The sequence below is a fragment of the Enoplosus armatus genome, chromosome 6 (genome assembly GCF_043641665.1).
Source record: "Enoplosus armatus isolate fEnoArm2 chromosome 6, fEnoArm2.hap1, whole genome shotgun sequence".
Taxonomy (NCBI): Eukaryota; Metazoa; Chordata; class Actinopteri; order Centrarchiformes; family Enoplosidae; genus Enoplosus; species Enoplosus armatus.
In genome coordinates, this window is record NC_092185.1 from 11,751,874 (window position 1) to 11,777,430 (window position 25,557).

Consider the following 25,557-nt stretch of genomic DNA (forward strand, 5'->3'; position numbering starts at 1 on the left):
ACATAAAAATGTTCCATATTTCTTTCACAGGCTTTTCAAGAATGGCCAGCACTCCTCGAGGGACACGTGTGGAGTCCATGAAGGGGTTTGTTGGACGGGCACAGCGAGCACACAGCTCGGGGAGGGAGTGGAAGTGTTCTGTCATGGTTGAACATGGGCGTCTGGTGGTGATTAGAGACCATTTGTTTCTGTCAGAGCACAAAGCTTCAGCCTTCTCTCCGCGTGATAGATGAATTAGTGCAAGTGAACTGGATGGAAGGATAAAAGGGGACACACTCATCAATGAAAAACTTTGACACTGAGACGTTGGGTGATTACCTGCACTGGAATGTTTTTCTGCGATCAGCCAGATCAAATTTAAGAAAAATCTCTTCAGCCTGTTTTTCTTCCCTGTGTGTGTGTTCTGTGTTCTCATGGACACAATTTTCCATTTGTGTATCAAGTCCTTGTAGCCAAACTTGTCCTCTCCTCACTCTACACCCTTGTTGTTTTCTTCTCTCACACACTCACACATACACACGCACTCAAGCACATACATAATAAACATACTAGTTGATGACCTAATGCTTGTTCCTTGTCTAAAGAGCAGAGATAAAGACAGAGAGGAAAGTGGCGAGTGGTGCAGTAGCCCCCCCCCCCCCCCCTGTCCTCCCCAAGGGGATCGGATGTTCTCAGCCGTTATAAGCAAGCAAAGCTGGCGGCCGGCAGACCGTCTGGCTCCAGAGCAGCCCGGGCACACAGACAATGCCAGACCTTCTGTCATGAGGTTTGCTTTCACTGAGGTCAGCTAAACAAGCCTCTAGGCCCTAAACACAGCCATGTGCACAAGCACTCTTCCATCCTCATGCACACACGCACATCTGAACACACTCAAGATATCTTGCTTTATTTCCTACCTCAGGCAGCAGTGACGGTCTCTTGTTTGTGTTGTCTGTGTCTGTGTTTGCCATGTCACTCAGTCCTGCAGTCAATGACCTCGCTCTCCTTCTCTAACTCAGGCGAGGGGCCGTCGTTCAACCTGCTCACTGTGCCAACATCGACATACTTGGCATGCCACAGCATTTTAATTAGAGCTTATTACTGTACATTACTACGCATATAACACTGCAGAGTGAGCTGATATTACACATTGTGGCATATATCACATTGTTTGGGACTAAACTGTGGACTATTCATAAGTATTTACAATATTTCTGTCTACCTTATTAACACATATGTAGAAATATTTGCAATACATAACAACATAATGCAACCCAGTGGTGAAATGTAAGTATATTTACTAAAGTACTGTACTTTTGAGATACTAGATATATTTTTATTTTATATTTCTACTGCACAACATTTTAGAAGGACATTTTGTATTTTTTACTCCACTACATTTATCTGACAGTTGTAGTTACTAGTTCCTTGTTGCCTTGTTATATAACATTCACCTTAAGCTCACCATCAGCCACTATCTGCAACATGAAAATACTGCTTACACAGTAATGCATCTGTGCTAGTAATCCAATATATATAATGATGTAACACTGAGAGGGGTCACTCTGTTGCAAAAAAGGTGAAAAGGAAGATTTTTGCAGATTTAACAGTCCTTAAAAAACTGTAAAATGCTGTAAAAAACAAAAAACAAAAACTGTTCTCCACTTTAGACTAGTCTTTCTAAAATGATCCAAAACATTTAGGGAAATACATGCAGACTTCATCATTATCTGAAACCTCAACATACCGTAGGACTAAGTATCATCTCTTGGGTATCATCCGATTGTCATATTTCCCAACCCTCACATACAGTTTACTCCCATGTTTCCCCATAAGTACCTTTAGGGTTGTTAAAATAATCTTTTTCCACACTCACTGAGTGAAATATTCAACCCTAGGACTGCATGTTTTTTATGGCTTCACTGTTCCATCACATGGACATATTCTATGTTTTGGGAATCAATTTAAACACATTCCCTCCAAACTCTGCCTGACAAATTCTGTATCCGTATGAACGTTTGGATCTCCACTGAAATTGAAAAAAAAGTTGTGTTGGTTTGAGAAAAGTTTCTCTGAGTTTTTCATGAGTTTGTAATGACCGAGTTGCCTTCTGTTTGACCGTTTTGGTGCTCCAGAAGTGTATTAGTGCATTTTGCTATTCAAGTAATACAACCCCGCTTTCGTCCTCTCCTGTAAGAAAAGCAGGTTTGTTGCAACTGTGTTTTATAGCAGTGGTCCGCTCCTTTGTGTATGAAGGGATAGATGGAGAGGAGACGAGGCTAGATGGATCTGCTCTCCTGTGTTTGGGGATGCGCCAATCTGCCTGCACTCAGGAGAGCAGAGTAACTTTTGTGAGTGAGTTATTCCAGCTGAGGCTTCTTTGTAGCCTGCTGCAGCTGTTTTTGATTTCACAGTCCATCCCCCTCCTCTCTCCCAGCCAGCATCTCAGAATGGACCCCCCCCTAACCCCGACCCCACTCCCTCCCTCCATTACCACCCCTATACTACACACTGATACTCACTCACATTTACTCTCACATGTTAAAATAGCGACACGCACCACAACAGGTGTTTACACTCGCTTGTCTGTCCACACAGGTTTCAGGGTGATTTATGAGGGACGAGAGGAAATTAAGCATGAAGGATTACATTGTGTTTAAGACACCAGCATAATCTGCTGAGTGTGTGTGGTGTTGTTTCTAAGAGGCTGCTGGCCTGCAAATGTGACTCCTCTGATTGACTGATTCAGCCTTAACAACTGTGGATCATATACAGTACACATAAACACGTGTATAAACACATGGTGACATAAGATGTTTGTGATTTCGAGGGTCACTCTAATAATGAGAAGGATGTTTTATGGGACGTATGGATTGGTCAGACTTTCTATCTCTTGAACTTTTTGGGCTTTTAATCCTTTGGCCAATTTTCTCTTAATCTGTCATGGGTACTTTGGCATCCCTGAGCAACAAAAAAGCTGTGGCAATTGTATTAAAGTCTGATAATGTCTACTATATAAAATATATACTGTATGAACTTGAGACAAAGGACTTGGCCCAGAGGAACAAACTGCCCTGCAATTTTAAATTGAGAAGTCTCTGCTCTTAGATCTTTCCTTTTATCCTCCCTCCCCTTTGGCCTGCTCCCACTCGGCTTTCTTGTCCATCCTTCCCTCCTATATCTCCTTCTCTTCCTTCTCACCAACCCCTGTTTTTTATCGCTCCCTCTCTCTCTCTGAATGAGCTGCCCTCGGATTACTGGGGCTTGTGGAGGTCTATCAGAAACATGTGTGGAGGGTTGGATGGCGGCTGATGGGAAGTCCTTCGTCAAGCGGCTCACCCTCATTTCTCCCAAAGAGCCTGAGCCAGTGGGGAAGAAAAACTCTCAGCGAGTTCAAAGACAGAAACTTATGGGCTTTTTACAGGATATTATTTTCCACTGAACGGATAAACAGGAAAAAACTTCTCACCCTAAACCACTCTCTGTAAAATACAGGAGCCACTCGTCATCGCCGCTCCAGCTTTTAGCCTGTGATCCTCCTGCATGTCTTTGATTTTGTACAATAACAGCAGAAACATGACATGTTGGGATTTTAGATTATCATCGATGATCATGAATGATCACACTAAAATATGCCAGTAAAAGTAAAAGGAAATGCAACATAATCAGGATGTCCTCATAGCTTGTGCAGCCTGCTGATTGTAAATGTCTCATCATAACAATGTCAATATGTGACAATAGTAGGAGCAACCACTGAAGGAAATTACACTTTTAATTCACTTTTCTAGAGATCATTCAAACACATGTCACACTGCCACCTTGTGGACTCTTATTGTATTGTCCTGGTAGGCATAAACTTGCAATAAGTTTTGAATTTGCACTTTCAAAAAACTCAACACTTTAAACGTACAAACATACTCTGAAGCTGTGTGTCTTTGCCTGTGTGTTTTATTTATATATGTGTGTGTGCGAGCCTTTACTTAAGTAAAAGTACAAAGGTATTATCAAAAAAATCTACCTAAAGTATCAAAGTAAATAAAAAATGGCCTCTGTGAGTGTGGTATTATGAAAAGCAGCCACTGGTTTCATTTTTGACTATGTATTTTTTTTACCAATAAATATAGTGGAGTAAAAAGTACAATATGTTGCTCAAAAGTAGCAAAAAAAAAAAAAAATACATACAATACTGGACTTACAATAAGTATAGTACTTGACTAAATGGACTTACTGAATATGTGGGTGATGAGAGTGAGAGGTGGCTCTTTAGTTCTGGTGTAGCAGAAGCTGTTTGTCACTACATTGTTTTCATGATATTTCTGCAAGTCTGCTCTTAAGGCCCTGCACATGTAATGCATAACTGCATTTGTATTTTGGCATTTCTACTATAATTAACAACGTGCAAACAGTGAGGGTCGTATGCAACAAAGATCAAAGGTCTATGGCACCAAATCACTCCATCTCTTCCAGTCTGTGCGGTGTAAATTCACCAGTAAGTAACTGTAACTGTGAGTGTATTACAAAGCTTAAAACCAAGTCTTTCGGCTTATTAAGAAGCAATCACTGCAGAGGAATGCTGCTGAAACAAGAAAATGTCTTCCCGGCCTTCATTTAGCTACTGAGCAGAGTCTGGGCCCCCTGAGAATGGGCCAGCGAGGGAATGGAAAAATCCACGGCATTTAGGTAAAGCCATGTCATAAAGGCAACACTAATGAGCCGGAGGTTTTAAGAGAGGGAGAGGAGGAGGAGGCGGGAGGAAATGGTTTACATATGGATTTGAAAGAGCACAGGCATCACAGCTATATTGTGTATTTAATGAAGCAAAGTAATCCTGGTGCCCATGTCTCTCTCCACTCCTCCTTCACACTCACTTCTGTTTATCTTTTGTACTTTTATACACATTAATTTGTTGCAAAAGTAGCTTAGCTAACGTTACAGAATGGTAACACACTTTGAAAAGACTAAAACAGATCATTTGAGATCTATTTTGTGTCTCCGTGGCTAAACTGCTTCTTAAGCTTAGCAAAGTATGGATTGACCAGAGGCTATATGCTAAATGCATAATAGATAAATGTAGACGATTGCTGAGGACTACAACGAGCCTGATTGCTTTCTTTTCCTGAAGCCACATTAAATCATCTTCTAAGCCACATTAAACTCCATTCCCATTACAATGATAATAAAATTGTAGTTTTAATTAGTGAAGGGTAGAACCTGGAAGAAGACAACATCCATAGACATTATAGATGTTTCAGGCTCATTCAGCTGCTGCATCTACACATAAAATATAGCAAACTAAAGGGAAGAAATTCATTTCTGTACAGTATGCAATCAATAAGTAACATACATCGTGTCAATCACAATGCATCACAGTGAACAAGTCTGCATTAAATCTTTTAGTTATTGTTTCAGGGTAGTATTTTCTTAAACTTAAACTGCATTACTGTGCTATGACAATGTAACATTGACAAAAATGAATGTTCACTGTGATACATTGCACAAATCAAAAATGTATGTATGCTAACTGATTTTCAATATAGTGCAGAATTAAATGAAAAGCAATAGCTGCCTGCAGTGGTAGAAACAAACTGATCAAAATATCTAAAACTGTGCAGCATACGTTTGAAAATGGCCAGAAAAACTGTCAATTAAATATGATTTGTAGCTAATTAGCTAAAACATTTGTTTGTGATACATAGGTCACAAAGTAGCTCTCATGCAGGGGTCTTGCTGACGCGCACTTTGACAGGAATGGAGTATGATGGAGACGTCACAATATCTCGTATAATTATCCAAACAAACTGACCACTCAGCCAACAAATGTCCATATAGTCTTACTTACAGGCTTTTTAAAAAACGAATGTTGTCTGTTTTGTTTGTTTTTTATATGTGATCTCATAGAACATGCACAATAACATGCACGATAAACATGTATCTTTAAAAATACATGAATAAAAAAACCCTCACACAAAGTATTTAAAATCACCTGACATTATTTGTAAGATTTCCAGTAACCTGATGATATCTTGAGAATTTCTTGAAACTTAATTGTATATCCAAACATTGGAAGGATGTGCGCATAAAAAAACCTCCTCAGGAACCTGATAAAGATCACGTGACTCAAGGGTTGTTTTTGTGTAATTAAGATTTTACTGGCAGCCCCTCAGTGTCACAGACATTCTTCACTTCAACCACTGAATCAAAACAGCAGAGGTGATTTGGTTGTGTGTGGGAGTTTTTTAAGGGCACCATTTTACGTTACATATAATTGAGGCAGTTTGGTCCTAATCTGCTTGCCCCCCTCGTCAGACTTAATCCCCTTTTATACCCACATCTGTGGCCCCCAGTATGCATCCATTTTTGAGTAGAAGAAGAAGTCCAAACACACATTTGACAAAAGAATAACAGTTACATTGCCTTATTTGCAGCCTTTTATCCAAACCTTATTGTCATATCTCTGTTAAAGACGTTTAGTAATTCATTCAGCTGCAGCAAAAGCACAATCATGTCACCGTTACCTAAATCCATTCTAAGTCGTAATGCTAAACACACCTGCTGCTGCCGCCCTCTCCCTCTCCCTGCCATGTTCTAACATTAGAACTAACACTGTGGACTGGATGGTGGGTATAGACACAGTGGGGGTGGCTGCAGCAAAGGACACAGATGATGCAAACAAGGTTTACCGAAACACAACAGCTGAGGGACGGGACCGGCCTGTCGTCGCCCAATCCTGAGGAATGTGTTTATTTACTTCCCTGAAATATGGCCTTGTGCAGCTAACGCAGGTCAGTTGGAAGTACTTATAACAGAAATATGGGTTGGAAGTGTAAAATGCATCTCTGCAACACTGCTATTAATGCAGTTTTATATATTAAATAACTTGATTTGTTATTCGTTATTTACAAAATAATACAGCACCCTTCTCATGAAACATTTACACAAATATTTATGTCGTCATATCTCATTATATTTCTTGGAAGATCAGCAGACCACAGAAGAGAACACAATAAAAAGTTGAATGCATTAAAACACATTTTCATGCCCTGTTGGATATCTCTGAATCACCATCATTTTTCACCATTTTAGTGAGGCAATATGCCTTAGTGTACAATTGAAAATGTATATTTAAAAATGTTTTAGAAGATTACAATTGTTAATATACTTATACTAATGAAAACCCATTTTCGGGATACAGTAGGAGAGATCAAAAAGTTTACAATTGCTCGCATACTAATACTAATGAGAACACATTATAGGGAAACACCCAAAATAGTGATGAGTCCAATAAGAGCTCTCCACTGCCTGCAGCTCTCTGAATTAAGCAAGTTTTAATGTTCAAGTGTAATGCTTAATTATCCATACATGGCCATTTACAAGCATATTGCCACAGGGCTCCAGCTTCACAACAGTCCCCAATCTAATAGAAGATAGCATTATTGCGTGCAGTCAGAATTATTCACTGCATTACCCACGATTCATAGCATGTATTAACACAAGCAATTTCATGCATATGGATACAGTGGGTCTTAGCAGGGGAGCTCCTGATTGCTCTGAAACTAATTTCACAATCATTAGTTTTGGTGGTGGTGTGAGTGAGTGTATTTACCAGATCTCAGAAAATGACAAGTTCCACAAGCTTTGAAGGAAGTTGTGAAGATGAAAGTCTGATCTATGTGAAGCTCTGTGTTTTCAAGAGAAACTGCACAGTGACTGCAGTGTTGTCGGTTAAAGGAAAGATTTCCAAACTTTTCCTTTCCAAATACAAAAAAAGGACAAATAACTAATAAATAACCATAATTATCTAGTGTCTGTCACTGATGATATCAATGTTCACTCATGAAACAGAGTCACAGAGGGGGAGATCATTTGTAAATACAGGGCCAAGTACTCGAGGTACAGGCCGAACAGAAAGCCATTTTAGCCTGGAGGTAAAATTAATGAATCATGGCCGAGTGCTGCATTCCATCCATATGTAAGATGAGGAGATGTTTTGCAAAGCCTCTGAATCAACTTAATGCTGTTATGGGCCATTGTTCACAATAAACATGTAAATTGTGTTTATGGAATAGCATATAAATCAATGGCACTGATTCACAAATAAATTACAATCACAGTGAGTTCTAACCGTACTTGGGCATAGGCAGAAAAAACATACATACACACACACACACACACACACACACACACAAAGGGAATGTCCTCATGCACATCCAAACTAAGAATATGTATTTTCATACATATGTACAATAAGTTTTTTCACATGACATCACTTGACTTATCATGGTAGCAAATGCACAGATGTTACTGCTAACATTAACAATCGCTCCATTCTGTTCGAGTGTCCCAGTAAACCAGTGGTGGAACGTAACCAACTACATTTGCTCTGTACTTAAGAACAATTTTAAGGTACTTGTAGTTAACTGGAGTATTTCCATTTTCTTTATCCTTCTACTTCACCACATTTCAGAGGGGAATATATAATAATTCTCCACTTTATTTACTAGTTACTTTGCAGATTCAGATAAATAATGCAAAATATAATTGACAAATAAAACATGATGTATTATTATAGGTCAAGGTAATACTTTTGTATATTCACAAGTTATCAAATTACCCCCCCCCCCCCCTTCTCTTTTACCAGCTGCAACATTTAAGTGCATCAGTAATTATAATCCAATAACGTAATATACATTATTTTGAAATGAGCCATTCTGCATAATGAGTACTTTTAGTACTTTAAGTATATTTTGATGGTAATACTTTTGTAGTTTTACTTAAGTAAGAGTTTGAATGCAGGGCTTTTACTCCACTGTACTGCTACTGTAGTAAGTAAAAGATCAGAGTACTTCTTGTGACAATGAGGCATTATGCACAATAACAGGACACTGAAAAAGGCCTCGGAGAGAATTTGCCATTAGACATTTAAAACAGGTTAGATATAGGTAGGATATATGATGCCCACAAAAATCAACTTGGTGGTTTGGTGTCTTGGGGCATGAATGTACATGTAGTAATAGTTAAACGCCACTAGGTGGTGATATGTTATCTATATTGTTGATACTTGTACTGCATTTCAGCCAATGTACCAACTTGTGAATGTAACTCACATTCTTCTTAGGATCTAAGTGTTAAAGGTAAACGCTGTACTACGTTCAAATAAGGCACTCGTTATAAAGGGTTTTTAAGTCACAACTAATGGCATTGGTTAATAAATAATTTACTAATGCTTTATAGATCCTTTAGAAGCCAATAATAAGAAAAAGTGATGTGTTGCCAGGTTGTGAAAAACCTCTTTGGTTAGTGATGATCCCGTTCTATCTGGTAATAATACGGCTAGAAATGTTGCTAATCCATTTATAAATTCTTACTAATAAATGAATTCTCACCTTCTAATAAGCAGTCATGTTGGCATATGTAAATGTTATGTCGTAAATAAACAGCTCTTGATCCAGATGCTCTGCCAACCTTTCCCCCAGAAATTAAGTGGTCTGGCGGTCCATTGGAGGGCTCCTGATAAATTAAAAACAAAGGACAACACAAGTGTCATGCTGGATGAGGATAAACACCATCATAAACCTGGCAAACCAGAAGTTGTTCTTATTAATGGTCTTATAACTGATACTGATAACGGATAAATAAAACATTAGTGAATGATTTATTAACCACTGTTAAAGCCACCAGTTACAACTTGCAAACCCTTTAAAAAGAGATGGTGCCACAAACTAATATTGGCATGTGAAAAGAGTAAGGGGTCGCACATACAGGCACCTGTGAGACAAACAGAGGAGAAAAGAAATATACAGAATGGAGAGAATCACAGTGAAAAAGCAGGCAGAGAGTGTATCACCTCCATGGGTCTGAAGCCAGAGAAAGAGGATTTGAAGGTGCTTTGGTTCAGGCCACAGGGAAGGAGAAAAAAAGGGAGGTCACTACTGCCCCAGATTTGGAGGAGCCACTGTCTGGGGAGAGATTGATGGCTGCAAGCAACAGATAACAGCTTGCAGTGTGAAGGGAGATTAAAAAAGGAGGCAGAGATTGTAGGGAGAACCGGACCCCACCCAAGTCTGATTCTAACACACTGCAATTAGCTGCTGAGGCAATTATACGTTTGTGGAGGGTAAATGTGAACCACTCTAATTTTTTTAATCATACAATATGCTGAAAGATGTCATTAATCTTGTAGAATTTGTGTTTATAGCAGAACTATGATCGCAACTGGATGAATAGACATCTTAAAGCTTTAAAAGAATTCAGTGGTCTTATAACACTTCAAATGTTGCTACAATTTGCCCATATGGACACACAAAGGGCATATTTACTTTAATTGCTGCTCCATCCTTGTGTAAGTATTGTTTTGACAGCAGCCCAGCTGATCAGGACCCTGCAACACATCCTGCTTGTTTCCCACGAAGCCCGTGAGTGGTCCATCACAATGCCATTGTTATCCATCAGATTGTCTGCAGTCATTACTTATTCAGCCAGCCGTCGTGCCTTTTGTCCAAAATCATTCTTCACTCTGTCCCTAAGACCTTCTCCTGCCTGCTGCGGCCCATCTGCCCCCCTGTCTGACACGTACTGCACAAACCCCCATTTCTCTCTCTCTCACACACGCAGAAACTCTTCACGCCAGCTGTCCAGCTCGTGTCCCCTGGCAGTAAAAGGTGCCGGCCGGCCCTGAAGCAGACCATCAGAGTACACAAGAAAGCAGTGCTCACCGCTCTGCAGCCTGTTTCCTTTACCACAATGATGTTTTAAACACTGAGTGATCAAGATACACATGTGTGTACACAAACTTCTGATCCACAATGTTTGATAGATAGTCTGGATACCATGTATGCAACACCTTCCTCCACTGTCAACAGACTGACAAACACAGCATTTTATTTTCTTTATGTATCATTATGTGTCAGCACTATCTTATCCTGAATATGCCAGATTGTTGATGTCAATAAAGCACATGCGAGTTGCAGCTGAATTTAATTGATGATTTGTATTTCTTGTGTGATTGTAAACAGATTATCTTTTGGTTTCAGAACTGCTGTTTGGACAAAACAAGACATTTGAAGACATCACCTCAGGCTTCAGGCAAGCATGTAATCGCAGTGGGGGACGGGGGGGAGGTCAGGTCTGACACCAGCTGACTGCTCTACAGAGAGCCATGAAGTGTCCTTTTATTTTGCAGGTGCCACTGCCAAGATAGCTATAATGTTTATTCAAGAAGAAGGAAGTAAGAAACCGTGCCAAATACTTGCTTAAAAATAGACAGCAGTCATTGATGGAGGTTATAAATAGAGAGAAGGAAAAGGGGGCTGGTCCTGCACAGGGATATTTATAGCACTGCTGTTTACTGGAGGCAGAAGCCAGGGGTGCACTTATCAATAACACCATAAAACCCCAAATACCACTGAAACCACCTCCTTCATCCATTTCTGGAAAGATGCATCTGAGGTGAAATGAAATCACTTTTATGAGGGGATCAAAGGGATTACTTCTAAGGGTCTTCTATTCATGGACGCAGTGAATGCAAAAGTTGGATCACTTTTCAGTGTCGGCATATCTCTGATTACAGTATTTTTTCCATTTCTTGCCTCTTACGTTTGACCTATGTTGAACAGATGCATACAGCAGGGTTTAAAGAGGGAAGTAAATCACTGACACACTGATAACTCAGCATAAATAAAAACTAAGGTAATAGGACACATTCTTTTAAAGAAAATGCTGACATACTGCAATTAAATTTAGTAAAAGCAAATAACCAAAGCCCAATGTGGTAAAAGTAGTTTATCAGAGAGAATGCTTTTATCACTGTATTTTAGTTTAGTTGTTTCACTGTTTAAGTGTTTTACCCCAAAGTCTAAGCAGGGACAGGGACTTGAAAATTATTTGTTGCATTTATTTTTTCTCATGTAACAATGTTTAATTTAGTGGTGGTACTGTAATGTGTAGAATAATTTAGGTTTTGACACACTTGCTTGATACAGGTGGAGGACAGACCAGCTGACTGAGGAGCAGGAGGAGGGGCAGACAGAGAGCCCGGCTGGCGGAGGAGCTGCTTCACTCCGACACAACTTGATCGGAGTGAACCTGCGACGCACGCCGCTGCTGCTGAGTCCCCGGCAGCGACCAGCCGCTCGTCTGTATGGGAGGTTAGCAAGCTAAGCTAACTAGCTGACTTAGTCGTTGTTATAGGAGCGACACACTGTGCTGAGAGTAATTCTGGGTGGCAGAATTAAATCAGAGTACTGCAACTAATTGTTTAAGTTGCAATTTAAAATGTCTATATTACCGTTCACTCCTCCAATCGTGAAGAGGCTCCTTGGCTGGAAGAAGGGAGAGCAGAACGGACAAGAGGAGAAATGGTGCGAAAAGGCTGTCAAAAGTCTTGTGAAGAAGTTGAAAAAGACGGGACAGTTGGACGAGTTGGAAAAAGCCATCACAACACAGAATGTCAACACGAAATGCATAACCATACCCAGGTAACGACACAAACAGAGCTAACTAGCTGCCTCGGAGTTAGCTAAGCTGCCAAGCTAGGGTTGATGACAGCTAACGTTAGCCAAGTAGCTTGCTAACTAGTTAGCTTGAGCTAATATGAGAAGCCTAGTGTTTTGATGGTGAAGCAGTTTTCTTTGTTAACTTGTTAACGTTAACTTTGACAGGCTAGTTACCCAATTCATTGACGAGGAGATACAAAAGTTTGATGTTACGCAGTGGCGTTTTGATTGCATTGATAGTTAGCTTTAGCTGCCACAGTCAAAACAAACCTGCATAGTAGAGCTAACCTTAGCTGATCAATGCAAACTTAACCTGGTTTTCATCTTAAATTTCCCATTGTGTTGTGTAAACAGCTAACAGCCAATTGGCATTTTATCAGTCTGAAATACCGATACACTGTGTTAACGTTACATTTATGGGTGGTTGAATGTAAAGAAGACGTGCGTCTCTGCCAGTGAACCCATACATTTAAGTCTGTTATGTTATATTTCATCGTTGGCACGACTGACTTGGCCAGTAGATCAACGGTAGTCTATAAATACAACGGACGTGTGAGTGGTTTTCAAATGCCTAAGCAAGTTTACAAAAAATGTCTAAGCATGTTTAACCTGCTGACATGGTAGCTGTGGTACATCTAGTGCTGCACAAACAAGTGTGTCCACAGTTCACACGTGTGATGAGTAGGAGAGCAGAACTCTGACTCACAGAGGATGTTTAGACTGGAGCGTGTGTGCTCTGGGAAAGTTGGAATAAGGGCTCGGTTTGGGAGTCCCCATATGGGATACCCATCTGCCTAAGACCAGTAACTCATACCTTACTGACATATGAGGTGTGATGCAGGACTGTGCATACATACAGGTGTTTTCTCAGTGGTCTGAATCAGTCATCAAATTATTTCATGTGCTGGATGTTGAACCAAGATATTGTGCAGTTAAATTAGTTGAATTGATGGTAGCTGTCTTCAGTCAGCAATAAGCGTTAGCCTTGAATCCTTATTTCCATCTGTTCATTGTGATTGTACCTTATATGATTACATGTGACAAATAAATTTGAGTAATTGATTGTCGTGACCAGATGTGGAAATGTAACCTTAAAAAAATTAAAAATTGCCCCCAAAAACTACGATAACTCAGTCTGGAAAACATAAAGGGACATAACATAGACTGTAATACATTGCATCATTTCTTTATTGTGAACACTCCTCAGTGACTTCTTTAATTGTTTTCAAGGAATATTCAGTCAGGCAGCTTGTAGGCCTAATTGCTAATGAAACTGGGAGTCCCCATCATGATGTGTATATAAGTATGCACGGGCGTGGGTGTTAACCTACATTAAGAACTTTTTCTCAGTTCTTGGGAATGTACTCCGGGCTCTAGGGAGGGCGTGGGCCACTGTTTGGATTGTGGTTCAGTCTCTGTGGGTCCAGAGACGGTAGGTTTACAGAATAACAGCTGTCGTGCTATCTGTTGGGGATGCAGTGATTCACTGATTCTGTGCTACAGCTGGCTTACTTTGTGCTGTACTTTCATCACCTCCTGTATGTGGCTCAGGGAGAAAGTGGTCGTCAGAATTTAACAGGGTTAAGTGCTGCCCTGAGGTGCAAACACCTCAAGTGGATTATTATGTACTAAAACATCTGTGTTGTTTTAACTAAGAGCAGATCAAATTTCTTTGTCTCATGCAGTATGTGAAGAGATTTATTACACCAATAAACTTCATGTTAGTGAAGGCAAACATGCATATTTTAACTTCAAACACTGTGTGTGTTGACTCTTAACAGCAAAATATACTTTTTTAATGTTTTACCAGTGATGTACTGAATAATTTACTGACTTGAAATTGTGATGGACAAAAGTGATATGTTCTTTGGTTCAAATGAACAGAAATAATTAAAAACAGTGTTGGGGCTTTGGCCATTTATTTGAAAATGGACCGTGGAGAGGTGACAGGCAATGAGGGGAGGGAAAAAGGGGGAATCAAACTGGGGACTTTGCAATCTTAGTGTGTGGTATGTGTCTTTAACTTCTGGGGCACCAGATTCCCCAAAAACAGTGTTGTTACCATTCTTGATATGTTTATTCACATGCAGGCACTCTGCAGTTTATTGTGTAGCGTCATTAAAAGTGCTGGTTGCTGTTGGCTCTGGAACCAAACTCTTTAACAGGAAGTGGTTTCTCTCCCCCTCAGGATAAGACACTCACAAGATAAGAGGTGCATGGGTGTTGAGATTCCCATGAATCACAATGAATCTGGCTGGCTGCTGTGCAGTTATTGGTTCTTCTGGTGGATAAGAGGGTTGCCTCAGCCCAGCTGGGTGTCAGAGTGGTCATCATGTCAGAGTGGCAAATCAGGGAGACAGGACATTAGCCCAGGCCAATCTCAGCAGAGGCATGGGAATGCTGACCTCAGCTGGCCCAACAAATACACCCTCTATGCAGGAGGCAGTGCTGGAAGATGAGTCTGAACCAGTCTATTTTGCTGTGGTCACTGATGTAGTCTGAAAGCTTGAATTGAATTGTTTGAATAGCAGGCAGAGATGGCATATGATGTCTGTCTCAGTTCCACTCAGCTTCTTTAAATGCTTGAGGTAGATGTGTTGTTTTTTGATTCTGGTGAAAGCCTGTTGTTCATTTAAATTGGAGTATTTAAGTTGCTTGATTGGCTGTTTCAACGCACAAAACTACAAAAGTGGGGGAAAACATATCATTTTATTTCATGAACCACTGCAAAGAGCTATCCGACTGAATAGCAGCACATAGACAGCAAGACCAACCACACTGATGGGCTGGTCTTTATGTCTAACAACATCTGGCCATGCAAATTATATACAATTATGACATTTTATCTAAAATTAGATATATTTTTGAGCTTGTGATTTTTGAGATTATGTTTCATTTTGGAACATTTGGTCAGTTCTTTATCCTCTTGCCTTGTAGATCATGAAATGGTAGGCGGAATTTGTTGTTGCAGGTGTCTCACGCCACTTCAAGTAAAGTGATGGCCTATTTTAATCACAAAGATTTACACCTTATTTGATTCACTCTACAAATCTATGTATATAGATAGATATATATCTATAAGATCTTTATAACAGCTGTGACAGGGACACCGGCCATTTTGTGTTTCTCTTTCTGCTTTTTATCATGCCAAATGAACAGAGGTCCGCACAAAAATTGTAATTTCAGATGTGATTGCCATGCACCTCATTCCCTCTGAGAGTCAAATAATTAATAAGTCTAATCCTAATGTTGCCTCAAGTTTTCTAGATTTTTGTCAAATGTTTGATGTCATCATCAGGCTAGTTTAAATTTAAGTTATACTAGATTTAATATATAATAATGTATATTGTAAAATATAATATTTGGGTTTGATACTGTAAGTTGCTTTGTTGGTCAACTTGAAACAAGCACCAAGCGAGCTTTAACTTGCTTGTCTTAGACCACAAGTCCTCTCTGACGTAGCTCACAGGAGGCCAAGCCATAGTAAAGAATGAGAACCATATGTTTCTTGTCTGACAGCTCAACAATGAGCTGAACTGTTGTCGAGTTCAGCTGGAAAAAAGCCATCACCACAGTGGACTCTATGTGAGGGGAGAGATCCAGGATCTGTTACAGTCCTTACTGTCTTCTTTTAGTCATTTGAGTTTCATGGCAAAGTATATGTATATGGTCCTACACTTTATTTCAATGATAGCCAGAGCATAGAGCAAAGCAAGACATTTATGGATTACACTTGATCTGCATGTGTCACTAAAGTCTTTTCGGTGGTGTCTTCCAGATCTTTAGATGGGCGTCTCCAGGTCTCGCACAGAAAAGGTCTTCCTCATGTGATCTACTGTCGCTTGTGGCGCTGGCCAGACCTGCAGTCCCACCATGAACTGAGGGCTGTCGAACACTGTGAATTTGCCTTCCACACCAAGAAGGATGAAGTCTGCGTCAACCCCTACCACTACCAGAGGGTGGAGACTCCAAGTGAGTGCAGTTAATTGCTACATGATCCAAATGACTGTATTTAAGATAATGCTTTTGCCATACAGTATACAGAACTGAACTAGTCCTTAATGAATATATCTGCCTGTCTCCAGTTTTGCCCCCTGTCCTAGTACCACGACATACAGATATCCCTGCAGAGTTCCCGCCGTTGGATGACTACAGCCCATCCATCCCTGAGAACACCAACTTCCCCGCTGGCATTGAGCCCCAGAGTAACTATATTCCTGGTGAGAAAAACAGCCATTACTTAACTTAAACGTCTGTAAACTGTTTTGTTCTCATGACTGATTATTTTTTGTGTGCTTAGTTTGGAGAGGACAGCATTTACCGTTCTTGTATTGATATTTTGCCTCTAATGTTCAAGATTGGCCTAAAATTTACAACAACAAAAAAAGCTGTAAATCATTCATTCAGTCACAAAACCTTGTTTTAGCAATTTAGGAATGTGTGCTCTTTGTCCGTGTTTTTATGTAACAGAAACTCCCCCACCCGGGTATCTGAGTGAGGATGGTGAGACAAATGATCACCAGCTCAACCACAGCATGGACACAGGCGAGTCACATGAAAGTACACACAATTCAAGCTCACACTGTTCTAATTATGCCTTACCAGGATCATGAACCAGTATTACTGCTCTATTTCAGGTTCGCCCAGCCTGTCGCCCAATCCTGTGTCACCCGCAAACAGTAATCTTGGTAAGCAAAACCAAAGGGGCCAACTTTACTTACAGAGCATATCATTCTTCATCTAGAAAAGGGGTATGTTTCACAAAGCCGGGCTAGGACTTTTTAAATCCTCACAAAGTGTTAAATAGTGTTTTTAATCAAGTACATTTCACCGATTGCTCTCAAACCATGAACACCATCAAACTACACATATAGAGGATAGTGGTCCATCCCTTGCAACACAGTCGTATTCATCTTCTCAGCACAGATATTGTAGGCTACATAGCCGAGCAATTACCAAGCACTTTCAAACACGCACAATAGCTCTCCTTGCTTCAAGCATCCAAACCCGGAGGCTACTGGCTTCACTGTATGTAATGGTATTTAACAAATCCTCCCTTTTTGCTCCTCTCAATATTAGTCGATGTAGACATTCAGAGTTTTTGCAAGTATCAGACAGATTTGAAATTAAATTTGCACAGTTCTCATTAGGCTGTTTGTCTAATTTTGTATCGGTTACCCAACTTCACGCTCTTTGGCTAAACCACTGAAGTGGTGAACTGAACTGTCATTACCTACAGTTAAATATTGGTGTATTCATAAAAGATGTCAAAGAAACATCTGTGTCAGAGGTGTCTAGTTAAACTGTTACTGGAGATGAATGGATACCTTCCAGTCAGAATTGTGCATTCTCAGCGTCTGTGGTATAAATTAGAATTAATGTTGAGGGCATCCTGGTGGCTCAGTTGGTTGAAGTACATACTGCATACCATGTATTCTGTAGATGTGATAGTAAGATCACAAGTTCTAGAAACCTGTTAATCTGAATCATCCTGTAACAGTGGACCCATCCCCACCTGACTGGATCCGATGACCCGTTGACAGTCAGAACAAGTCAAAACAGATATTGCTGACATCTTAGCGACGGAGCTGTTCATATGAAGTTCACAGTCTATCACATTAGCATGTCTTTGTAGGGGTGGGCGTGTGTGTATGTGTGTGAGAGAGACAGATGAGCAACATACAGGAGCAGTGGACTACGTCTGGGAGGCTTAGCCTCAGGGCAGTAACAGAGTAAGTATGGTATGAATGGAGTCTTTGTCTATGGTCTGTCCAAGGCCAGCGACAGAAAGCTCAAGGTAATGTAATAATAATATCCGGTTGCCAGGTTATTCAATCTATGTGGAAAGCCACCAGGAGGTCATTGTTAAAAAAATAAATACGTACGTAATGTCTTGGCCTTTCCTGGCTGGGGCCATGAGGGTCGTGGGAAAGAGCTTTTGAAGAGAAATCAAAGGGAAATGTTATCAGCAGTGTGCATCTTCACAAGCAAATGGTTGTTTGACCACAAAGCAGTTTACCTGTGAACTTTTTAATTATTTTCAGTGGACCTAACTGGAGCTTGTTAATGTCTCTCCATCTAACCCCCACTCTCTGCCCACACAGACTTACAACCTGTGACGTACTGTGAGTCTGCCTTCTGGTGCTCTATCTCCTACTATGAGCTGAACCAACGTGTAGGAGAGACCTTCCACGCCTCCCAGCCCTCCCTCACAGTAGATGGATTCACAGACCCCTCCAACTCTGAACGCTTCTGTCTGGGCTTGCTGTCCAACGTCAACCGCAACTCAGCAGTAGAGCTCACACGTAGACACATAGGTACTCGTTTTATTTCACATGGACCACATAAGCTCTGATCTAATTCGCCTTTTTATAAAAATCAGCAGGTAGCTGTGCGCTGAGCAACAATCTTCTCTTTTCCCTTTTCAGGACGGGGCGTGAGGTTGTACTACATCGGGGGAGAGGTGTTTGCAGAGTGTCTCAGCGACAGTGCCATCTTTGTCCAGAGTCCCAACTGCAACCAGCGCTATGGCTGGCATCCTGCCACTGTCTGCAAAATACCTCCAGGTTGGCATGAGAGGATACACATGTAGCCCATTGATACTGACATCTTGTTTTTCTCATTGCTAGTAAGCCTATTAATAAATCTTTTATTTTTGTAGGCTGCAACCTAAAGATCTTCAACAACCAGGAGTTTGCTGCTCTGCTCGCCCAGTCAGTCAACCAGGGCTTTGAGGCCGTCTACCAACTCACCAGGATGTGTACCATTCGCATGAGTTTTGTCAAGGGTTGGGGAGCTGAGTACAGGTAAATACATTTCAAACAAATTAAGATGCTTAATATAATTATATGAGGTAGTAAAAGTATTAAAAAAAGGCAGCAACATTTCACAAAAGTATTTTTTATTTCTACAGTGTAGTACTTCAGTATTTCACCAAAAATGTAGTGAACATATAACATTTTACTGGCAGATTCTAGACTTATAACAGAGGCCGAAAACTAACATTTAACTGACTCAACAAGTGACTACAGCCTCATTCTGTCACATTGCTTTTTCCTTTCTTCTCTCATACGGTACTATGTACTTGGATAAACACAGAGTGGATGTTGAGGGAGGCTGTCAGCTCTGAGTAATCCCCAGGGTGTGTCAGGGGGACAGAGAATTTAAGGGTGTCTGAAGTGAGCCCTCTGTGAACCTGCCTTTCTCTGCTCAGGGCTCCTATCTTGGTAGAAGACGTCATTCTGCAGACACAAAAGCACATAAAGCAATTTACAGCCAAGCCCGGACACACAGTCAACCTTTCCCTTCTCACGGTTACACCTTACCTTCTCACATCTTATTTCTTTTGTAAAAAGCCCATCAATAGTTCAATTAGCTGATCTTAGTTCAGCTTTCCAACGTGTACAATTTTTCCAATTGTAATTTGACATTACATATGCTGTTGTTTTTGTCCTTTGTCTAAAGTTAACAGTAAACAGAAAGTTCTTAATTTATACATTTAGTTTTAAGGGTTCATCACTATTCTTGTTTTCCTTGAATTTCTTGCACTGCACACACACGCTACCCCAAACATGACACAAAAGATGAGAGAGGGACTTGATGTTCATGGTCAATTAAATTCAATTTTGGGGGTGAAAAAATGAAGGCGTGTTGTGCACAGACGGTAGCATACTCGGAAAGGAAAGAGAGGGTGATGGGGGAGGGTGCAGCTGTGAGTCTGCAAGAGAGGGTTGAGTAACAGGAGGAATGCATCAGGCATGGAGTGGGAGGTGAACACATTTCAGACATCCTTTGCAAAGGGGATTCCCACTGGACTATGAATGGTGCGTGTTATATTTCTGGCACCAAACACCTTGGAGAAAAACATCTCTGATAGAAACTTGAATGACTTCAGAAATAGCCTGTTGGCTTCAGTGTTGGTGCTAATTCAACCAAGGCAAGAAATTCTGAGTAGACTGTATCTTTGCATTGACTACGACGACGTTACATTAACAATGACATGTCTCACAGTGATTTTAAATGCATGATACTATGATGTAGCTATCGGTAATGACAAACTATGTTGCTCCTCTCCTTCTCTGTACCCCGCAGACGTCAGACAGTGACCAGCACCCCCTGCTGGATAGAGCTGCATCTCAACGGACCTCTGCAGTGGCTGGACAAGGTCCTTACACAGATGGGATCTCCCAGCATCCACTGCTCCAGTGTGTCCTAGAAGCAGCACATGCTTCCCAGAAACCCTCCTTCCCACCAAAACACCAACACACAAACCACATAGCTCAAGCGTCTCTCAGTGATAATACAGAAAGAGACGCCATTCATCAAATCACTGTCCTCCCTCGCTGTCTCGAACATTTCACCTCACATCTATAGCACTTTCCTTAGTACCATTTAGTGTCTCCATCTGATGGTTATTTTAGGACTTGTACATTGTTTTGTTTTCATGTGTTCAACGGGCAGCCACAGGGTATTTGCAATAGGTTTCAAAAGACTAACCACATTTTCTTCATTATTCATTCAGACATCATGTCTATGCTCAGTGTTGTACTTTGTTCTTTTTATAAAGGAGATCGAAATGTTGGTTTCCCAAGTTGAAGTTATGGTACAGTTTCAGCTTGGACTCCTCTTACATGTTTCAGAACATTTTTGATTCTATGAATTAGCTAAAATTATGAATACACTGTCATCACTGGTGTTTCAGTGTCCCAGTACCACTCTTTGTAATCACTGAAATGGGAGGCTTATTTATCAATTGAACCATAAATGAACATGAAAAAATGTCATTCTGAGTAGTGATTAAATAGAATATATTTAATTAATATTTTAAGTACAAGGTACTTTGCCCATATGGATTTATCTATTAATGAAAGTCAATGTCAATTATCTGATTGATCATGTAATTGGTATTTTATCTATTTTAAACAAAATATAGACATTAGCACCATTGTTTCCTGAAAAGAACCCTTGTATGAAAACTATTTTGCTCAGTGAAAGAGACATTTTCTAAGTTATTTTTGCATACTGTCCTGCATGGGAATATATTTTTTTTATTGCCTCAATATGATTGTACATAAATATTTATAGCTTGTGATTTCTTGTAGTCATGCATTGCTTGAAACAGTGGACCTGACTGACCTCTGGCATGAGTAGATTCACAAAGAGACTTCACTTTAATGACCCCAAACTTGGCCTGCTTAATGCAGGCTTTTCTAACCCGGGTCAACAGGTTCTTAAGTGTGACACATAGGATTACTGTACCAGCTATTACTGTTATTTCATAATAGGAACATAGAGTATGACATACAGTATGAGTAATCATAGTGGACTGGTTGAATTTAGGCACCGTGTGACTTCAGTGTGAAGGATACTCACTAGCAGGAACCATGCTTGTGGTTCATCCATTGATGGCATGTAGAGTGAAAAACAAACTGTTAGCCAATAGTACACTATGCTCCTTGTGGGTAAATGATGCACTTCCAGTTTACTGTGTTGATCAGTGTAAAGCTTTAGTTTTAGTGGTAATTTGCTTGTTCAGTAAAATACTGTATATTCCATGAACATTGCTACAATATAAGGCATGTGTAATATGCTCGCTGTCCTTGGTCATTGTCTATGAAGCCACCATGTTTATCCTGCACGTACTTACAGTACATAAGACTTACAGTGCGTTAGGTAGTTGGTAGATCTGTATCAGTACTTGTGTTCCTTGATATTCTTAGTTGGTGGTTTTCTGTTCCAAGTCTTATGTACATGTTTTTTTTTTCATGTAGCTTAATATTTGTTCTCAAATTACCATTGTTTTGTTATCTGTGAAAATTTAATAAATTGCAACTGAGTAAAAAGAATTGAGTCAATGGTTTCAAATACAAAAATCATGACTTGTTGATACACAGTGACTAGAAAAACAGAAAACCCTATCCATGAATGCACTCCCAATATTACTGTCTTGTAATAACTGCTGCCATTATTAAACTGTCAGAGGTGACGAGGGCAACTTTTGAGGTTGTAGTTTGTGGTGGTATTTTGTTGGGTGGCACCTTGTAAGGTGCTTTTAACATTTCAGCTCCTCCATAAATCTAAACTTGAGACAAAATATTTCAAACACCCTACATACCCACTGTATGTACCCGTGTAGTGCAATAATCTTGTCTTCACAATAAATACGCCACACTCACACTAAAGAGCAAAGGATTTAAAATCACAAGTCTTTGTTGATTCAACAGAATGTGCATTAAATGTCTTACAACTCTTCTAAGGATAAGGCACATTATGTCACTTGCAAATATATGTGACAACTGTACCTAAAGGACATACACATAAATCAAAGCCCACATAATTTAAATTTTTCCAGCTGCAACACCATTATGTCTTCACTCAGGGCTTAAAGCATAGCGAGGGACCCAGGGGAGAAGACTGAGGGTCAGGGCCATCCGTTGGCTCTCTTCTCTCCATAATCAAGATATTCAACTGCTTCTCACTATACACCAGTATTGCAATCACTTTAAGAATCAAATGTTTCTAAACATGACTATGCCTACAGTACCATCTGTAAGCATCTCCACTTTCCAGGTGCAGGAAGCAAGTCAAAGGGCGCTGGATCTTGTGGGAGCCCCAGGAAAGGAGTAGGATCAGGAGAAAAGAGACTTGAGTCACAGGGAGCTACTTTTAGCTTTCCTCACCCGATGATAACCCATCTATCTCATCTTCATCGCCACCGATGGCCATCCAAAACGCTTTTGCTACCTGGAAAGCAGATTAAGGGTAAATACTCGGTAAGTGAAGATAATATTACCAGTTTGTGATACACTGTTCACAACTATTTCTTGGCAGATGATACATATTTTATGTAACCCAGACACAGACTATAAACACACTTGCCTTCTCTGCATGAACCTTTCTCTGCTCATGAGGTAATGACGAAGCTTTGTCTGCAGGTTGAAAATCAGAGAAAACCAAAACATCATATATGACATCAGGTACAAACACAGCAAAAGTATTAAAAAGGGTCAACAGAAGCAGTTTTTGCTGGCAAAGTTGTGTATTTGTTTTTCATTTCCCAATTACCTTTCATCTCTTTTAGTTTGGTAAACAGGCGTTCAAAGTTATCCACATCTGCATCTCCAGCTGTCAGATTAGCAAGTTCCTGAATGTCCAAATCAGTCATTGCATCTGAGAAAATCAAGACAGGTGAATATTAATAACCTAACAAGTATGCCATATAATCTCCAATCAATAATGACATGTTTGTTTTGGATGAACATACTGAAGAAAATGTGGCAGCAAGAACATCATCAGTTTTTTTAGGGGAAAAAATCACATTAGATGTTCACAAAAACAGATTTCATCAGGAGTTGGTCACTTACCAACAACTGTGTCTCCCTGTGCGTCTCTGTTTGCACTACTTTCTGTATGGTTTGCGTCCTCACTAACAAGTGGGCCCTCTACTGGCAAGCTGGAGGACTGCCACAGAAAAGGAGCAAGGGTTAGCATGCCTCCTTGAAACAGATTTAAAATAACATTTAAATACAAATGGATTGATATTCATGGAGAAAGAAGTAAGAACACATTGAAAGACGATTACAAATGTAAATGAAATAAGATTAATGTAAATAAAAATGGTTACAACAAAATTGCCACTGACTGGTGGATCTTGACAGTTGCGTGGGTTGTTGTGTCTGGAGGCCACCAAACTACTCATAAGACCAAAGCCTTGATTGTGCCCTATCAGACAAAGATATAAACTGTCACATACCACACATACACAGATAAAAATTAAATAGTAGGGGAATGTGCAATAGGTAATTGTATTGGTGATGTTATCGCACCATCCTTCATCTCCACACTGGACCACACATTGGCATTGAGAGCCTGGACAATTCTCTTTACTCCTGTGGATTCTGGAAAGTCATCTGATAAAGACAACAAAGACAGTGTGAATGAGAGGACAAAAATTAGAAAAACATGACAAATTAAAATATAAATGTGTGCACTGCCCCTGAACTCACCATCCTCATCTGGCAACTCCTGTGGATTGAGCTCCACCAGCTCAAAGGCATGAGCCAAACACCACTGTTGTGCTTCATGTCTGGTGACCCCTAGTATGCAAATTACATTTTAGATGTCATATTGTACCCTGCAAAACTGTATTCCAAGGCTTTCTACAAAATAACAGACACCATACAGAGCTGGAGAACTAACCATTTTCACAGACTCTGTCACACACTAGAATGAGCACCTCTGGAGCAAGATCTTCCACCACTGATATCCAAGGATGTAGCTTTTCCAGACCATCCTTCTGCAAACACCATGCACACATAATAAGAGTTACACATGTATTACAGGATATACTGTTGAGATTTTCAAACTATACCTCATTTTTAAGTCACATACCACTGTACTGTCAAAATAAGCGATGAAAGCCTGCATTGACTGGGCAATCTCCGATGACATTTGAAAAGTGCTTGGTACAACACATAGCCTGACATCTGCTGTATAATATTTGTTGTTGATGGTCCATGGATACCAGGCTACAGTTTCTTCTCTCTTGGTCGGTTCGGGCAAAGTCTTCGAACTGAGGATCTCTGAAGCAAAAACACATCTGTTATAATTCACACAAGTAGAAACATTACGTTAGTCTGAGTGGCTCAGCTTGCTTTCACTGTGACCGCGGCTACCTGTAGAAATACGACGTTCTTGACCTACTTCAGCTGTACCATTGCCGTTTTTATATCAAGCCCACAAAAATAAATCAGTAACATAGCTTGACAACCTCGTAAAGGCCAGTTATTAACCTATATTAGCAACAAGCAGGCGCTACCAAATGTTATCTGTTGTGCTAAGTTAGCTTTGTTTAACGTTAGCCTGTTTGCCAAATCATGCTAAACTTACGTTTTATCAGCTCTTCTTCTTTAAAACCGCTGTCACAGCTAGTGATGAGGACACATGGAATAGGAATCTCTGTGTTTTCTTCTGTAGTTGACATTTTTATGATATTTGAGACAAGCTTCTCCAGCTGCTAGCTTAACGTAACGTCAACTTTGATAACCTTTCAACTCTGACTGAGACGCTGCGACGGTCTCTTCCGGTG

The 25,557-nt window shown here is 40.2% G+C and overlaps 2 protein-coding genes across 6 annotated transcripts; one reads left to right on the forward strand and one right to left on the reverse strand.

Annotated features, from left to right (window-relative positions):
* The first annotated feature begins 12,249 nt into the window (after positions 1-12,249).
* smad3b (SMAD family member 3b) lies at positions 12,250-20,685 on the forward strand. Of its 3 annotated transcripts, none has more exons than XM_070907867.1 (9): positions 12,250-12,452; positions 16,249-16,442; positions 16,556-16,690; positions 16,941-17,015; positions 17,108-17,158; positions 18,575-18,787; positions 18,899-19,058; positions 19,100-19,276; positions 20,562-20,685. In XM_070907867.1, exons 1-9 carry the CDS (start codon positions 12,250-12,252, stop codon positions 20,683-20,685), a joined length of 1,332 nt encoding a protein of 443 aa, XP_070763968.1. The 3 variants fall into 3 exon arrangements, with proteins under 3 accessions (XP_070763968.1, XP_070763969.1, XP_070763970.1); XM_070907868.1 differs by having other exon boundaries at positions 18,899-19,036; positions 19,132-19,276; XM_070907869.1 differs by lacking the exon at positions 18,899-19,058 and having other exon boundaries at positions 19,132-19,276.
* On the reverse strand, positions 19,422-25,505 carry aagab (alpha and gamma adaptin binding protein). Of its 3 annotated transcripts, none has more exons than XR_011597392.1 (11): positions 25,359-25,505; positions 24,861-25,051; positions 24,669-24,765; positions 24,476-24,565; positions 24,296-24,379; positions 24,112-24,191; positions 23,834-23,930; positions 23,535-23,639; positions 23,349-23,398; positions 23,014-23,213; positions 19,422-19,711 (listed from the first exon to the last, which is right to left on the reverse strand). XR_011597392.1 is itself a non-coding variant. In XM_070907871.1 (11 exons), exons 1-11 carry the CDS (start codon positions 25,450-25,452, stop codon positions 19,707-19,709), a joined length of 957 nt encoding a protein of 318 aa, XP_070763972.1. In that variant the 5' UTR covers positions 25,453-25,505; the 3' UTR covers positions 19,422-19,706. The 3 variants fall into 3 exon arrangements, 2 of the variants coding, with proteins under 2 accessions (XP_070763972.1, XP_070763971.1); XM_070907871.1 differs by having other exon boundaries at positions 23,150-23,213; XM_070907870.1 differs by lacking the exon at positions 19,422-19,711 and having other exon boundaries at positions 22,717-23,213.
* Between the last annotated feature and the right edge of the window lie 52 nt (positions 25,506-25,557).

Bases quoted from the DNA above. Each gene is read 5' to 3' on its own strand.
- smad3b (XM_070907867.1), top strand. From the start codon at position 12,250: ATGTCTATATTACCGTTCACTCCTCCAATCGTGAAGAGGCTCCTTGGC. The intron at 12,453-16,248 runs GTAACGACACAA...GGTGTCTTCCAG, and splicing joins AAATGCATAACCATACCCAG to ATCTTTAGATGGGCGTCTCC. The intron at 18,788-18,898 runs GTACTCGTTTTA...TTCCCTTTTCAG, and splicing joins GCTCACACGTAGACACATAG to GACGGGGCGTGAGGTTGTAC.
- aagab (XM_070907870.1), bottom strand. From the start codon at position 25,452: ATGTCAACTACAGAAGAAAACACAGAGATTCCTATTCCATGTGTCCTC. The intron at 23,640-23,833 runs GTAAGTGACCAA...TGATTTTCTCAG, and splicing joins ACAGGGAGACACAGTTGTTG to ATGCAATGACTGATTTGGAC. The intron at 23,214-23,348 runs GCAAGTGTGTTT...TCTGCTTTCCAG, and splicing joins GAAAGGTTCATGCAGAGAAG to GTAGCAAAAGCGTTTTGGAT.